Source organism: Rhinatrema bivittatum, chromosome 12 (genome assembly GCF_901001135.1).
Source record: "Rhinatrema bivittatum chromosome 12, aRhiBiv1.1, whole genome shotgun sequence".
NCBI lineage: Eukaryota > Metazoa > Chordata > Amphibia > Gymnophiona > Rhinatrematidae > Rhinatrema > Rhinatrema bivittatum.
Genome location: NC_042626.1, coordinates 420,001 through 437,499, shown reverse-complemented (window position 1 = coordinate 437,499; position 17,499 = coordinate 420,001). Strand labels below are relative to the sequence as shown.

The 17,499-nt window shown below is 46.5% G+C and overlaps 1 protein-coding gene across 2 annotated transcripts in view; it reads left to right on the top strand.

The window, feature by feature from the left end:
- Window positions 1–17,499, top strand: part of AHCYL1 (adenosylhomocysteinase like 1) — a 130,370-nt gene that overhangs the window by 29,304 nt on the left and 83,567 nt on the right. For both annotated transcript variants that reach the window (XM_029574187.1, XM_029574185.1), the window contains exons 6-7: window positions 10,665–10,759; window positions 10,937–11,043. In XM_029574187.1, the coding sequence (XP_029430047.1) occupies window positions 10,665–10,759; window positions 10,937–11,043 (202 nt within the window). The remainder of the gene's footprint in view (window positions 1–10,664; window positions 10,760–10,936; window positions 11,044–17,499) is intronic.

Genomic DNA, 17,499 nt, shown 5'->3' with positions numbered 1-17,499 from the left:
TGGGCCCCCAGGACAGGGTTGGGGACCACTGCTCTAAAGGATCTTACGCTCAAGGCGGTTTTCTTGGTTTCTATTTGTTCCCCTCGTCAGGTTTCGGAGATTCAAGCGCTGTCCTGTCAGGAGCCTTTTCTGCATTTTTCGGATTCGGGAGTCTCTCAAAACTGTTCCGTCCTTCTTGCCAAAGGTCGTCTCTTCCTTCCTTGTTAATCAGTTGGCGGAGCTTCCTGCATTTTCTGCGGAGGATGTTGCGGGTCCCGATGGGGGCGATCTTTGCCGGCTTGATGTGAAACGTGTGTTACTCAGTTATCTCCAAGTCACCAATGAATTTCGAATATCCGATCATTTTTTTTGTCCTCTGGAGTGGTCCAAATAGGGGCAAACAGGCTTCTAGGACTACTATTGCTCATTGGCTGAAGGAAGCGATTGCCTCGGCTTATCTTTGCCAAGGCAGGACAGTTCCTGAGGGCCGCTACATGGACATCCCTGCATACTTTAGCTCGGCATTATTGTCTAGATGTGCATGCACTGATCTTTGTTTCTTTTGGGCGGCAGGTGCTTCGAGCGGGACTGTCTCGGTCCCACCCGGTTTAGGGAAGCTTTGGTACATCGCACGGTCTGGACTGATCCAGGTACGTACAGGGAAAGGAAAATTAGTTCTTACCCGTTCCTGTAGTACCACAGATCAGTCCAGACATCCTTCCCTGGTTTTCTTCCTTTTCTGCCGTCCGCTCGAAGCTCTTCCTACAGCTCTTTGGATGAACATCACCTATCGTTATCTTAAGGACACAGGAAGCATCTGTATTGATGACCAAGGATATGCAAGAGCGCTATTTTACAGAGTCCATGCCTTGTTGATAATTTTTTCGTTGGTTACTCATTTGAGTCCTGTTTACTTGCTTGATCTTTTTTCGAGGTTATCTTAGTTCTTATCTGCTTTGACAATGGATATACTGAAAGGCTGCAGGGTAGGCTCTGTCCTGATATAGGATACCCTTTTCAGTTTTAGTCTTTCTCCATCTACTGGACAGGAGGCTCAACCCATGGTCTGGACTGATCCATGGTACTACAGGAACGAAAATTAACAGGTAAGAACTAATTTTCCTCTATAGGTGCACAATGTTAGGTTCCATATTAGGAGCTATCGCCCAAGAAAGAGATCTAGGCATCATAGTGGATAACACATTGAAATCGTCGGTTCAGTGTGCTGCGGCAGTCAAAAAAGCAAACAGAATGTTGGGAATTATTAGAAAGGGAATGGTGAATAAAACGGAAAATGTCATAATGCCTCTGTATCGCTCCATGGTGAGACCACACCTTGAATACTGTGTACAATTCTGGTGATGGAGATTTAACTGCTCTGCATAATTTTGTCATTCGCAAATTTAAGCATCTCGCTCGTCGTGTCTCTTTCCAGATCATTTATAAATATATTCAAAAGCACTGGTCCTAGTATTGATCTCTGAGGCCCTCCACTGTTATCTTTTTCCACTGTAAAAAAAGACCATTCCCTGTACATGCCCAGATTTGTGCAGAGCCTAGGTGTTGCCTCCCGTCCAGTAGATGGAGACAGAGTTTTTACTGCCACTGCCACATAACATGAGGTGCCACCTGCAGTCTCTCAGCATTTCTGTGTATTTCTTTGTCTCCAACAGATGATGGAGGTGCAAAGCCTGCAGACTGAGAATAATTAAAAGAAAAAAAAGTTAGGTTTCTTGGAGATTGCCTCCTGGGGGTGGGGGGTAGGTCCTGGGGAGCCATTCACACTGGTTTTGAGGCAGACGAGCAGGGGGTTGAGAACCCTTGGTTTGCTCAGTCCTTCGCCAGTGATGGTAGATAACTGGTGGTCCAGTTTCTTAGCCCTGGAGGACAGATGGGAAGTGATCAAATTTTATTTTTTTGCTTTGTTTCTGATGCTGCTGAGTGAGTATTTTCTGGGGCTCAGTCAGTGTGTGTGGTGGCTCCAGCTCCTATTTGGTGTTGCTTTTCTTGCTGTTGAGCAGATGGATTCTTCTTTCCCGTTTCCTCTGGCGATAGTTGCACCCAGCGCACTGCTGCCATGCTGCACAGGTCGAGCTGAGGTAACTGTGGCGGGGCGCTTGTCTTTCCCAGGATGGGAAATGTTCTAAGTGCCTTCCTGGGCGGTGGGGGCCGGGACAGCACTCTTGTGCGCAGCAGCCTGTGGATGACCCGTTCCCGCTGAGCGCAGGAACAGTGGCCATTTTGTCCTTCGTGGCTGCTGAGGGGGAGGGGGATGTTCCTCCTGCTTTGTCCCTGGTGCTACGGGCCTCTGTAGGAGGTCATGAGAGGAGGAATTTCATTCTGATAGCGAGGCAGATCGGCTAGGGGAGTCAGATGAGTGTCCTGATTTTTCTGCTGACTTTGTTTTACTCTTGCATAAAGCTTATTCAGCAAGGAAGGCTGTGGGGAGGCATAGGGCTGTGCAGGGAGCACCTGTGCATCCAGGCCCTTTTCAAAAGGAGCAGATCATCGCTGGTGATGGTGGCCATGAGAGTTAGGCGGGTTCCGGGAGTCTGGTACTTCCAGCTGCTCTGGATAGCTCCTCTGAGGTTTCAGAGGGTGATCATCCAGCAGCGCAGATTTCAAAGGACATAGCTCCGAATTTATGATCCAGGTGATACCCAGGACAAAGCCCTGGCTGAGGAAGGAGTTGATCCTAAAGTGGTACAGCTCTTCCATAGGGAGGAGTTAAGTCCCCTTCATAGCCTACTTTCTGGAGGAATTGGGTATAAAAGACCTGTGGGATGAATCGGATCAGGAGTAGGTGGACCCGATTTATGGACGGCTTTCAAGGCCCGGCGAAGTACTTTCCCTTCCATAAATCGGTCAGAAAGTTGGTATTTAGGGAGTGGGATACTCCTGAGACTAGCTTGAAGGTTAGCAGAGCCATGGACAAATTATATCCTTTAAGAACATGCCATACTGGGTCAGACCAAGGGTCCATCAAGCCCAGCATCCTGTTTCCAACAGTGGCCAATCCAGGCCATAAGAACCTGGCAAGTACCCAAAAACTAAGTCTATTCCATGTAACCATTGCTAATGGCAGTGGCTATTCTCTAAGTAAACGTGATTAATAGCAGGTAACGGACTTCTCCTCCAAGAACTTATCAAAACCTTTTTTAAACCCAGCTACACTAATGGCACTAACCACATCCTCTGGTAACAAATTCCAGAGTTTAATTGTGCATTGAGTGAAAAAGAACTTTCTCCAATTGATTTTAAATGTGCCCCATGCTAACTTCATGGAGTGCCCCCTAGTCATTCTATTATCCGAAAGCGTAAATAACCGATTCACATCTACCCATTCTCATGATCTTAAAGACCTCTATCATATCCCCCCTCAGCCGTCTCTTCTCCAAGCTGAAAAGTCCTAACCTCTTCAGCCTTTCCTCATAGGGGAGCTGTTCCATTCCCCTTTATCATTTTGGTCGCCCTTCTCTGTACCTTCTAAATCGCAACTATATCTTTTTTGAGATGCAGCAACCAGAACTGTACATGGTATTCAAGGTGGGGTCTCACCATGGAGCGATACAGAGGCATTATGACATTTTCTGTTTTATTCACCATTCCCTTCCTAATAATTCCCAACATTCTGTTTGCTTTTTTAACTGCTGCAGCACACTGAGCCGACGATTTCAATGTGTTATCCACCATGACGCCTAGATCTCTTTCCTGGGAGGTAGCTCCTAATATGGAACCTAACATCGTGCAACTATAGCAAGGGTTATTTTTCCCTATTTGCATTAAATTTCATCTGCCATTTGGATGCCCAGTTTTCCAGACTCACAAGGTCCTCCTGCAATTTATCACAATCCGCTTGTGATTTAACTACTATGAATAATTTTGTATCATCTGCAAAGTTGGTTATCTCACTCGTCATATTCCTTTCCAGATCATTTATAAATATATTGAAAAACACCGGTCCAAATACAGATCCCTGAGGCACTCCACTGTTTACCTTTTTGCACTGAGAAAATTGACATAAGAACATAAGAAAATGCCATACTGGGTCAGACCAAGGGTCCATCAAGCCCAGCATCCTGTTTCCAACAGTGGCCAATCCAGGCCATAAGAACCTGGCAAGTACCCAAAAACTAAGTCTATTCCATGTAACCATTGTTAATGGCAGTGGCTATTCTCTAAGTGAACCATTTAATTCTGTTTCCTGTCTTTTATCCAGTTTGTAATCCACGAAAGGACATCGCCTCCTATCCCATGACTTTTTACTTTTCCTAGAAGCCTGTCATGAGAAACTTTGTCAAACGCCTTCTGAAAATCCAAATACACTACAACTACCAGTTCACCTTTATCCACATGTTTATTAACTCCTTCAAAAAAGTGAAGCAGATTTGTGAGGCAAGACTTGCCCTGGGTAAAGCCATGCTGACTTTGTTCCATAAACCATGTCTTTCTATATGTTCTGTGATTTTGATGTTTAGAACACTTTCCACTATTTTTCCTGGCACTGAAGTCAGGCTAACCGGTCTGTAGTTTCCCGGATCACCCCTAGAGCCCTTTTTAAATATTGGTGTTACATTAGCCATCCTCCAGTCTTCGGGTACAATGGATGATTTTAATGATAAGTTACAGATTTTTACTAATAGGTCTGAAATTTCATTTTTTAGTTCCTTCAGAACTCTGGGGTGTATACCATCCGGTCCAGGTGATTTACTTCTCTTCAGTTTATCAATCAGGCCCACCACATCTTCTAGGTTCACCGTGATTTGATTCACTCCATCTGAATCATTACCCATGAAAAACTTCTCCATTACGGGTACCTCCCCAACATCCTCTTCAGTAAACACCGAAGCAAAGAAATCATTTAATCTTTCCACGATCGCCTTATCTTCTCTAAGTCCTCCTTTAACCCCTCGATCATCTAACAGTTCATCTGACTCCCTCGCAGGCTTTCTGTTTCAGATATATTTAAAGTTTTTAGTGTGAGTTTTTGCCTCTATGGACACCTTTTTAAAAAAATTCTCTCTTAGCCTGTCTTATCAATGTCTTACATTTAACTTGCCAATGCTTTTGCTTTATCCTATTTTCTTCTGTTGGATCCTTCTTCCAGTTTTTGAATGAAGATCTTTTGGCTAAAATATCCTCTTTGCTCACTTTTTAACCATGCCAGCAATCGTTTGGCCTTCCTTCCACCTTTTGTTAATGTGGTTGGAATAGGGAAGTGAGTGCAGTGGAAATAAATTGCATGTACAGTATGTAGTTGAGTGAGTGAGAGAGAGAGATTCAGAACCAGGTGAATATGAGTAATCTGGAACTAGGAAATTTGTGATAGGGAAAACTTCCGGTGGTCAGGAACCAGAGGATGAGTCTCTGCTGTGCAGTGTATGGGAGGTGCTCACTTAAAAGCAAGGACCTTTTATTCAGCCAGCAGATAGCCTGATAATCCTACTTATTTTATTTATTTATTTAAAAATATTTCTATACCGGACTTCATGAATGGGATTCATATCAGGCCGGTTTACATGGAACAAGGGATAAACCAAAGTAACCATAAATAAGAAAGGTCGAAACTAGCAAAGTTACAATATAACAGGGGGATTAAACTTGGGAGCTAGAGTAGCTAGGAATACGAGAGATAGGAGTAAGAGAGATAGGAATTAACTACATATTAATCATATAAGATGGTTATGAAATTAGTAAACATTATCCAGCTATCTAGTAGCCACTGAATATCCAGTTCCTTGTATGTACCTAGATCAGTCCGGACTCCTGGGTTTTGTATCCCTGTACGTAACCTAGTGTGATATCTGCAGTCCCTCAGTATTTCTCTGTCTCCAGCAGCCTGGACTAGAGTTGGAAGGGGGGGGGGGGGGCAGGAAGAAGTCTCCTCCCACGGTGTTGTTAGGTCCTGGTGGGGCCATCCTTCCTGTTTGAGGCAGGCGAGCAGGGGTTGGTGACCCTGGATTTAGCTTGTGCTGGTTCAGTATGGGAGTTAAGGATATCTGGTAGTCCAGATCCTTCCTTTTACTCTGAAGCCTGGAAGCTTTGAGGAATCCAGCAGCCGTCTTGGCAGGGTACCCGGAGATTCCAGGGATCAGGGCAGCTGGTGGTCCAGTTCCCTCTTTCACCTGTGGATTCAGAGCTCTGCTACCATTCAGGAAAGTATTCCTTTTTTCTTATTTCGGGGGCAGTGAAGTTTGTTTAAAAAAAAAAAAAAATAGCTGTGTCTGCAAGGAATTGGCTCTTCGGCACCATTAGCCATGTGCGCTGACTCGCCACTGCAGTCTGACTGCTCCCCCAGCCACCGCCTGAAGCTGTCTAGCATGCCGCACCAAGGCCACCACATGCTGTACCCAGGATAAGATGCTAAAGCATAGATTCCTTGCAGACAGAGCTATTTTTTTTTTTAAACAAACTTTACTGTTGAATCTGGTGTATGGCACAGATGTTTTGTACGGCCCGATCAGGTCATCTTTTGGGATCAGGATGTCTGCAAGGTTGGCCAGAAGAATGCTGTGGCTGGTTGGTGGAGATTGTCCAATTCTCGGCTGGGAGCTCTTCCCTTTAAGGGCAGGCTTTTGTATGAGGACGACCTGGAGCAGATAATGGAGCATCTGGGAGAGTCCAAGGTGCAGGTGCATATCTCGCCAGAAGACAGGTCTAAGGGCTTTTTCTTTGGACTAAAGGTTCTTCAGGTCCTCACAGGCAAATCGCAACCACAGCTGAGTCCTGGGGGGAGGGGGCACCTCCCTGAGACAACCCAGGTACAGAAACAGGCAGAGTAGGGTCCTCACAGTGTAGTGAGGACTGTCTACTATTCAGTTGCCGTCGGAAGGCATTTTATACTGTTTTTTGTGAAAAGTGTGCTGAAATTAACAAGGGCCAGTGGATCCTAAAGGTGTTAAAAGATGGCTATGTGTTTTTTAATTTGCTTGTCCAGATAGACACTTAGGTGGTTTTCACTTCCACTTCTCTCCCCAAGTGGATCACCATTCAGGAGACAATGGATTGCTTCTGGCGATCGGGGGCCTTAGAGCCTGTTCACCGAGAGGAGCAATGAACGTGTTGATGATCCATTTGTTTTCATCGTGTCACAGAAGGAAAGGATGTTTTCATCCAATTTGTAGTTTGGAGAAAGATAAGTGTGGCTCTGATAGTTCCTCTTTTCCAGAGGAGGAGTTTGGCCTTTCTGGTTTGGACAAAGGCTTATTAGCATCTAGCCATCAGGTCAGAGCACCAGCAGTTTTCTGAAGCTTTTGTTTTTAGGGATCATTTTCTGTTTTTCAGCCTTCCCATTTGGCGTCGTGCAACTTTGCCAAGATGATGGCAGTTGGGCAGTGGCCCTACATTGGGAGCGTGTGCTGATGCATCTGTATTTGGATGATTGGCTCTGCCGAGTGAAGTCAGGCAATTTTTGGCAACAGTTGGTTAGATCGTGCTGAGGCGGTTGAAGTCTTCAGGCTGGATGGTGAATCTAGCAGAGAGCTGTCTTGTTTCCAATCAGACCCTGGAGGGTCTGAGGGCTTTGTTCGACTGGGTCAGATTACACATTTGTTGGGGGCTTTTTGTAACTACTTGCGAGTCCTGGATCGGTGGTATGGACCTTAGAATTGGTGCCTTGGCAGTCGTGTATCTGCAGTCTCTTTGGAGGGTTCTTCTCTCCCAATGGAATCTATGAATGGAGGACTTCTAACTTCCCCTTCCGCACAGACCAGTCTGGTGTGGTTACTCGCTACCGAGGCCAGCCTTTTAAGTGGGGGTGCAGTGTGTCTGCGCAAGGCCACTGGTCCAAGAAAGTGACTATTTCGTCTGTCAGTCAGTTATAGACGAGAATGGTGCAATGCGCATTGCTTGCCTTTCAGCCACGGTTGCGCGAGGAGAGTTCTAGCATTCGATGCAACGATGGCGGTCTACATCATCTGGCAGGGAGGAACCCAGCGTCCGGTGGTGGCTCGGGAGGCCCGGCAGTTGGTTCTCCGGGCAGAGCTAAAGGAGGCCCAGTTATTGGTTCTCTGGGCAGAATATCACCTGAAGACAATGGAGGTGTCTCATCCCCAGGGTAGGCAAGGTTCCAGCAGATTTTCTCTGTCTGAGAAAATTAGACCCTGGGGAAGAGTCAATGTGATTCATCCAAGCAACGCCAGATAGTAAATCATTTAGGCAATGAAATTCTTGTAGATTCAGCGTGACCTTGTCGGCGGATCTGCTCAACATGGCCATATATGGACCGCTGAGATTCGGCCACCTGTCGGATGTTCTCCATCAGGACCCAATATGTTCGCACTAGGCTGCTCACTTCTGTCTCTCAGCTTGGCTTTTAAGAGAAGAAGATTGGCACGGAAGGGATATTCTGTAGCAGTTATTTCCACTTTGTTGCTTGCCAGGTGACTATCTGCATCTTTAGCATATGTTCAAGTTTGAAGGGTCTGCAAGTCCTGGTGTGTGACTGAGAGCAGCTAGTTCAGACAGCTGAGTTGCATATCTTGACGTTTCTCCAAGAAGATTTGGTCAGAGGTTGGGCCTTCAACTCTTGACTCGTTAGCGGCCTTGGACTGACTCTGGGGTAGGATTCAGGGGTACCCTCTATAGCAGTGGTTCTCAACCCTGTCCTGGGGACCCCCCCAGCCAGTCGGGTTTTCAGGATATCCACAATGAATATGCATGAGAGAAAATTTGCATGTTATGGAGGCAGTGTATGCAAATTTTCTCTCATGCATATTCATTGTGGATATCCTGAAAACCCGACTGGCTGGGGGGGGTCCCCAGGACAGGGTTGAGAACCACTGCTCTATAGGCTTGTCCAGATGTCAGGTGCTTCCTTCGGGAGGTAAAGAATTTGCATTGTCGGGTGAGGAAGATTTAGCCATCATGGAATCTTAGTCTGGTACTTTGAGGAATATGCGAGGCTTCGTTTGAACTCCTACAGGGGGCAAGATTAAAAGCTTGAATGCTTGAGAGCTTTTTTCTGGAGGCTATTGGTTCGGCCAGGAGTATGACTGATTCAGATTGTCATGTCAGGATCTTTTTTTTTTTTTTTTAAACAGATCTCTGATTCGAGGATATTGTTGCGCATGATCAGGGCTGCCGCGTCCATTAGGTGAACTTAGATGGTCGCCTATGGCACAGAACAGTAGGGGTTGCCACGAGTGGAGCCTATCCCGCTCACGGCAAAAAGCAATAGAGATTTGTCTGGCTGCAAGCAGCACCCAACCTATTCGCGGCCACATAGTTGGCAGTGTGAATGAAGTGGGGGGGTGTGGGGGTGGTGCAAGGCAGAAGGATCGCCTAGGGTACCTAATACCCTTGCACCAGCCCTGCGTATGGTACCATCCTTTCTGCCCAAAATGATTTGCTTTTAGGCAATGGAGTTTCCATCCTTGACAGATTTGGCATTCTCCTAGCCTCTTGTGAATGAGAGTAAGCTTTTGGATGTTTTATGAGCCTTCTTTTGCATTATCTGAAGGTTACTAATGATTTCCGTAAGTCAGATCTTCTTGTTGTACTCTGTAGTGGTCCAAAGAAAGGAGGTAAAGCATCAAAAGCTACGATCGCACATGGCTGAAAGAGACGGTTGGGTTGACTTATATTTCTAAGGGTCGCCTGTGCCTGAAGGGTTAAGAGCTCTCTTGACTTGTTCTCCAACCACTTGGGCAGAATTCCAATAAGTGTAGCTGCAGGAGATTGGTAGAGCAGCTATTTGGAGTTTGCTGCACACTTTTGTCAGGTATTATTGCTTGGATGTCGGAGCTCTGACTTCCATGAACTTTGGTGAAAGTGTTCTGCGAGCAGAAGTCTCAAGGTCCCACCCAGTTTGCGGAAGCTTAGGCATGTACAGGGAAAGGAAAATTTTGGTTCTTACCTGCTAAAGTTTGTTCCTGTAGTACCACAGATCAGTCTAGAGACTCTCCCTAATAATAGGGAGAGAGTCTTCTGCTCGTTTTGTTGGGTGTATATGATGCAAAATTGTTGGAAATTGAATACTATTCTCTTAAATTACGTTGGGAACAAGTTTTCCAGTTTGGGCAATCTCATCTTCCTACTACTTGTGAGGAGGGAAAAGTTTCATTTGGGTTTATTTGGTGGTGCCTTCATCTTGGCTTGGATACAGGTCAATATTGAGAGCTGCAGATAGCACGCTAGGTTATGTACAGTGCCAGTAAAACTTTCTCTGTCTCCATCTGCTGGCAGGGATGCAAAACCCAGGAGTCTGGACTGACCTGTGGTACTTCAGGTACAAAACTTAGCAGGTAAGAATCAATTTTCCTTTATATTCAGCAGCCACTAGATAGCCGGATAAGTGACTTATCTGACTATCTTTTAGCCAGTCAATTTGTGGGTGAGCAATGAGTGGATCGGGACAGTGCTATTTAGCTGGATAAGTTATCTAGCTAAGTAGCGATCTTCAGCCTTAGATGGATAACTTATCCGCCTAAATTAGGCCTAAACTACTACTTAGATGGATAATACTTATCCATCTAAGTAGTGATTTGTCCAGGGATATTCAGCAGCATAGCTGTGCTGCCAAATATCCCATCTAAGTTTCCAGGCACAACATTGGAGATAAATTGTTCCATATTTTTGGGGCAGAGAACATTCTGGGGGAACGTAGATAGGTGTTTTTGAATATCCTTTTCTTTTTTTTTGGTGTATAAATTGAAATGTCTGTCTTCATTCTCTTTCTACTGCAGGTGTGGCAGTGTTTGCATGGAAGGGGGAATCGGAGGATGATTTCTGGTGGTGCATTGACCGATGTGTCAATATGGACTCCTGGCAGGCTAATATGGTAATCAGAGTACTTCATGTCCTTCCTCCTGCTGTCTGATTCACATAGAGTGACAGCCTTCTCCCTTTCACATGTGGGGTTGGGAGATCTGCTCAAGTGTCTTTCTATGGCGCTCAGTTATGTCTTTCTTTGGGGATAAGTTAATGTCTCACTGACTGTTTCTGCCTTATTCTCTAGATCCTAGACGATGGGGGAGATTTAACCCACTGGGTTTATAAGAAATATCCGAATGTGTTTAAAAAGATTCGAGGCATTGTGGAAGAAAGTGTGACAGGCGTGCACAGGTAACAAATCAAGGGAGAGGTGGTGGCAGGCTCCCTTACAATATTCTGCTGCGGCGCGACGTCCGGTAAGTGAGGAAAGCTTTAGTGCAGGTTTGCTCAGACTGGTCCTGGAGCCCCCTTAGTAATGTGCATGAGAGAGAGTTGCACTCATTGGAGGCAGACATGCAAATACATCTCATTCATATTCATTAGAGAGAGTCTGAAACCTGACTTTCTTTGGGGAGGGGGGACCCCTGCTTTAGTGCCTTCAATTGATCCACAATATTTAATTTGGGGAGAAGGAGTGGTAGGAAAACTCTGAGCAAGAAGCTCCTTCAGTTTGCCTACAGGAGCAGTTTTCTTTCTTGATAAAGTTGTTGCACTTACAGCTGCTTCTGTAAAACCGGTAAATAACACTGAACTATTCAGCGTTGCTAGGAAATCTGCAGGAGGTGCTTCAGTTTGCACTTTTACCATCTGCCATTTGGCAAAGGACATCAGTTGTTTTAACTTGTTCTTACTTCATTGGTATGGGTTCTAGTATTTAGCGTTTGGTTTTCCCAGGTGTTAAGAAATACCAAATGTCATGGCCTTTGATGTTCCTTGGGGCCACATTGCTGCCAGGAAGTCTCAGGAATGAGGGAAGAAATGGTTCTAGTTCACCTGCACTCACATCATATGCAATATATTGATTCATACTTAGCAATCATTGGAGTCTGTTTGCGTTACAAACTCTTCCAGAGATCTAGCTAGCTTGCCTAAAATTATCCTTACACAATAACTTCTTAGATATATGCCATTAGTGCTTTAGAAAATGCCCTAGCACAATGCTGCTAGCTTTAATAGGTGATCTTAGAAGGGCATTGATTCATAATTCCCTGTACGTACCCAGATCGGTCCAGACTCCTGGGTTTTGCTGTCCCATTTCCAGCAGATGGAGATAGTTTCGCAGCCACTGCCACATAACCTGGCGAGCCACCTGCAGTCCCTCAGTATTTCTTTGTCTCCAGCAGATGGAGGAGGTGCAAAACCTGCAGTTCTGTAGCTAGAAAAAAAATATAGATGGGAAAGGAAGAAAAAGAGAAGGAGATTTTTCTCACAGGAGATTGGTAGTTCCTGGTGGGACCATCCCTCCTGGTTGTAGAGGTGGACGAGCAGGGGTTGGGGACCCTTGATTGCTCGCTGAATCATGTCGGAGGATTGGGAGAAGCCTCTGCCACCCTTCAGACAGGAAAGTTAACAATTTTTATTTTTGTCTATTTTATAAAGTTTAAAAAAAAAAAAAAAAGACAACAGGCCAGAGCCATGTTGGCTTTTTTTTCTCCTTGTCTTCCTGTTGGCGGGGGTAGAGTAAGGTAATCCAAGCAAGGGCATTCATTCAGCGGCTCTCCCAGTGCCTTCTCCTCTCTGGATGTGAAGCGCACAGTTGGGGCCAGGCCGGGCGCCGATGCACTGCATATGGAGAGCAGGGTGGATTGCCTTTTCAGGGGCTCGGGCATGCCCCAGTGGGCCGCTCACGAGTGCAGGAGATCGCTCCCGGACCCCCGCTGGACTTTTGGCAAGTCTTGTGGGGGTCAGGAGGCCCCCCCCAAGCTGGCCAAAAGTCCCTGGGGGTCCAGCGGGGGTCCGGGAGCGATCTCCTGCACTCGTGACGTTGGGTGTCAGGAACCAAAATGGCGCCGGCGCTACCTTTGCCCTGTCACATGGTAAGGGCAAAGGGCCACCGGCGCCATTTCTATTAACGCAGCCGTGGCCCGAGAGTGGGAGATCGCGCCGGGACCCCCCCACTGGACCCCAGGTAATTTAAAACATTTTGGGGGGTTCGGGAGGGTGGGGGATTTGTTTTAAAGGGTCGGGGTGGGTTTTAGGGCCGGTTTTCCTGCCCTCCCCGATTTACGATTTTTTGACGATTTAAAATATATCTGACGATTGTTTTAAATCGTCAAAAAACGATTCACATCCCTACTGCTTATCCCCAAAAGCTGGTGACTGGCCTGGCAGTCAGGTAAGCTGAAGATTTCCAGCTGTGCGTGCAACTGAGTAAAACTGCTGTAGTTTCGCCTGACTCATTCTATTAAAACAAAAAGCTGCTGCTGCTGTAGTTGAAGTATTGCAGTGCAGACCCCCCGGTGGCAGGACTCTAGTGCGGGTCCGGCCCACCATCTTCCCGCGTTCTTTGATCATCTGTTAATTAATCAACGTGTGGGCCGCAATCAAAGATGTGGGAAGATGCTGGGCCGGCCATCGTGGGGTCTCGCAGCGCCTGTCTCTAATCCTGCAGCTTGTCTCGCTCTCCAGAGGGGGGGGGGAGGGTGCACAGTAACGATTACACTTTCTGCCGGTGTCGGCTTACAATTTTGCACCGTGTCCGGCTCCTGCCTAATTGTAGAATTGCAGCGACTCAACAATTAGACAGGCCTCGAGCATGGGGCACCGGCACAAAAGCCCCGCCCCCTTGGGTGTGGTGACCTATCCCTCTACCTGAAAATGCCCAGCACAGCAAGAAGTGGATTTATTTATTTATTTATTTAGAGTTTTTATATACCGACCTTCTTGATATACATAATCGAATCAGGTCGGTTTCCATAAAACAAAACTTTCGCAAGTAAGGCGCTACATTAAACAATAAAACAGAGTATTGAACTAAGGCGTACAGCATAACATAAACAATAAACTGCGAATAGAACAATAAAACGTAAATCAATAAATATAAATCTTATATATAGATATATATACATAAATATATATATATAAATAAATATATAAAATATAAAATAAAAATGCTTATACATTTGTCAAATATCATGCAGCGAGCAAGAGAAGAACCTGCGGCCACGGGGCAGGGTCCTTACTGAGCGATGTTGCGCCGGCGAGGTTAAGCAGTCAAGTGGGAGGGAAAGAAGAGCGGCAGAGGGAGGGGGTGAGGGTGAGTCAAATGGGAGGGAAAGGGAAGTGAATGGGCCGAGGGGTATGAGAGGGAAGGGAGTGAAGGAAAGGGGGTGTGAATGATAGGAAAGAAGGCGAGCGAGTGAGAGGAAAAGGGAGGTGGGAGAGGGGAGTTCAAAAGAAGATATTGATGGTCCCCGAATACCATCCAGAACCGGATTAACCCCTTCATTATTGGAATCCTCTTGAGTAACCTTAAGACCGAGGACATCCAGGACCTGGGGAATAAGCAGACGAAGCTCATCTCGCTTGGACCTGGGGAATAAGCAGACGAAGCTCATCTCGCTTGGACCTGGGGAATAAGCAGACGAAGCTCATCTCGCTTGGACCTGGGGAATAAGCAGACGAAGCTCATCTCGCTTGGACCTGGGGAATAAGCAGACGAAGCTCATCTCGCTTGGACCTGGGGAATAAGCAGACGAAGCTCATCTCGCTTGGACCTGGGGAATAAGCAGACGAAGCTCATCTCGCTTGGACCTGGGGAATAAGCAGACGAAGCTCATCTCGCTTGGACCTGGGGAATAAGCAGACGAAGCTCATCTCGCTTGGACCTGGGGAATAAGCAGACGAAGCTCATCTCGCTTGGACCTGGGGAATAAGCAGACGAAGCTCATCTCGTTTAAACCGGAAGATGTTTGTTTTCCTGCAACTGTCCCATGAGAATAAACCCCTCTTATTGTATATTTATCCCAATGTATATTTATTTGCCCAAGGTAATTGAATTGTTTATTATATAAATAGTTATACTTGTTACTCTTGTTCTAAATGATTACTCTATAAGTTTGTTTATTGTAAGGCTTGTTGCTAACTTATGGTTCATTGTAAACCATGGTGATGTTCTGAACGTGCCGCGGTATATAAAAAATCTCTAAATAAATAAACAGGCAGACAACAGTAGGATCATCATCCCAGTTCATGCTTATCCAAGGGAAATTGGAGGAGGTATGCTGGCAGTCTGTGCGCATGGTGATGGATATGTTGTGGTCCTTGAGCTGGGTGGTGAATCTGGCGAAGTCACCTGAGCCCTATCCAGATTCTGTAATACTTGGGGGTGAAGTTGGATACTCAGCTCGGCAGAGTGTTTCTCCCCTCGGAATGGATTTGGAAGTTACAATCCCAGGTAGTACGGAATTTATTGATGCCAAGGCCTAGGGCTTGGAATTATCTTCAGGTCCTGGGTTCAATGGCATCTACGTTGAATTTGTTGCCATGGGCTTCTGCCCACATGCACCCTCTAAAGGAACTTCATTGGTCTTTACCACTGCAAGGTACTTCCAGGTCCAGTCTCTAATAGTGGCTGTGTTGGTCCAATTTGGAAATTGGATGGGCCTGGAGGGTCTGGACTGGGTCATGGATGCCAACCCCAAGGGTTGGGGGGTGATCTGTCAAGAACAAATGACACAAGGACTGTGATCGCCAGTGGAAGCATCCTGGTCTATCAATCCCTTGGAAATGAGCAGTGTGCAGGGCGTTGGTGGAATTCCTTCCACAAGTCCGAGGTCAAATGCTTAGTGTTTTCGGACAATGTGACAATGATGGCTTATGTCAGTTGGCAAGGGGGGAACGAAGAGTCGCGCGGTTGCCCAAGGAACCCAAGACCTTTTTGCCTGTTTGGAGCGACATTTGCAGGGGATAGCCGCTTCACATGTTGTGGGAGTAGTCCGCTTGCATACTGTCTATCTCAGCATGCAACAGTTGAACCCGGGAGAATGCGAGCTGTTGAAGGAGACCTTTGGCCTTATCCAGTCTCGTTGGGGTAGTCCCCGTCTGGATCTAATGGTGTCAAGGAGCAACGCCAAGGAGGCAAGTTTCTTCAGCCACAGATAAGTCACAGCCAAGGGCATAAGGCCCTCAGGTTATTCCATAGCCGACAGGGATTGTGCTGTATGTGTTCCCTCCATCGCCATTAATAGGTCGAGTATTTAGGGCACCAAGAGACATCCGGGCCAGGTGGTACTGGGGGTGCTAGAGAGGCTGTGTTGTCCATGGTTTGCGGATCTGGTTCAGTATGCAGTGGATGAGTACCTGAAATTGGCTTGTTTGCAGGGGCTGTTAAGGCAAGGTCCTATTTTCTCGGATCGGGCAGATCACTTTTGTCAAGTGACTTGATTTTTGAGAGCAAGCACTAGAGACAAAAAGGATACTCTGAGCCCTTGATTTTCAAGGGTTTAGTTTACAATGCCTTGCGGGTTCAGATGGCAGCTTTGGGGTATCTCAGAAAAGATTGTTGGCCTCACATCTGGATGCTGTGAGGTATTTGAAAGGGGTCAAGCAGCTGCCAGTGCATAGATTGGGTCTGGCATGAAGTTTAAACTTGGTCTTGTTGGGTACTTTGTGGGCCTCCGTTTGGAGCCGTTGAGGAAGGCATCGTTAAAGGACCTCATGCTGAAGGTGATATTTTTGGTGACGATTTGTTCGTTCAGAAGGATCTCTGAGCGGCAGGCTTTATCCTGTAGGGAACCATTTCTAAAGATTTCAGACGAGGGGGTGTCTTTGCCCATGGTACCCTCATTCCTATCTAAGGTGGTATCTTCTTTTCACCTGAATCAGACTGTGGAGCTCCTGCCTTCTCGAATTAGTCTGTTGAGTTGCCAGAGGCAAAAGTAACAAACAGTTTTCAGCGGTCGGATCATTTGTTTGTATTGTTTGGAGGTGCCTGAAATGGATGCAAGGCCTCCAAGGGTAATTCATTTCCGCATGGAAACTCTGTGCTCTGTGGTAATGGCCGTACAACCAGGAGTTCCTAACCTCCCTGGACCTCTCTGAGGCCTACCTTCATATTCCAATCCGGCAAGAACATCGTTTCTATGCTTTGTGGTACTGGGACACCATTATCAGTTCCGGGCGCTGCCCTTCGGCCTGGCCACCACGCCCAGAACATTTTCCAAGTTTATGGTGGTTGTAGCGGTGGCACTGAGGAAAGAGGGAATCCTGGTGCCAGACTACGCAGTCTGTCCTTATGCCTGTTAACCCTGAAAACGGTGTTCCTGATGGCAATATGCTCGGCTCGTCGCATCTCTGAACTACAGGTATTGTCGTGTAGGGAACCATTCCTCCAGATGACCCCAGGAGCATTACAACTTCGTACTGTTCCATCCTTCTTGCCCAAGCTAGTCTTGGAGTGTCATATGAATCAGTACATTTCGTTGTCATCCCTGGATAGGCACAAGGACATGGAAGAATACTTCCTCCTCCGCCATTTAAAATCAGTAGGTTTTTGATGTGGTATCTGGAACTTTCAGAACTGGTGCACAAGAATGGACCGTTTGGTTGAACTTCACAGTGGAAGGAGATGGGGTGAACTAGCTTCGCGGGCTACCATAGCTTGCTGGATCAAGGAGGTGGTCATGGAAGCTTATGTAGAGGCCGAAAAGCCATTACCCTTTCAGGTTAAAGCTCATTTCACTAGAGCCCAGGCAGTATCCCGAGTGGAAGCTAAGCTGCTGTCTCCTGTCGACATCTGCCAAGTGGCGATGTGGTTATCCTTGCACACCTTCTCCAGGTTCTATCGTCTGGATGTTCAGGCTCGGG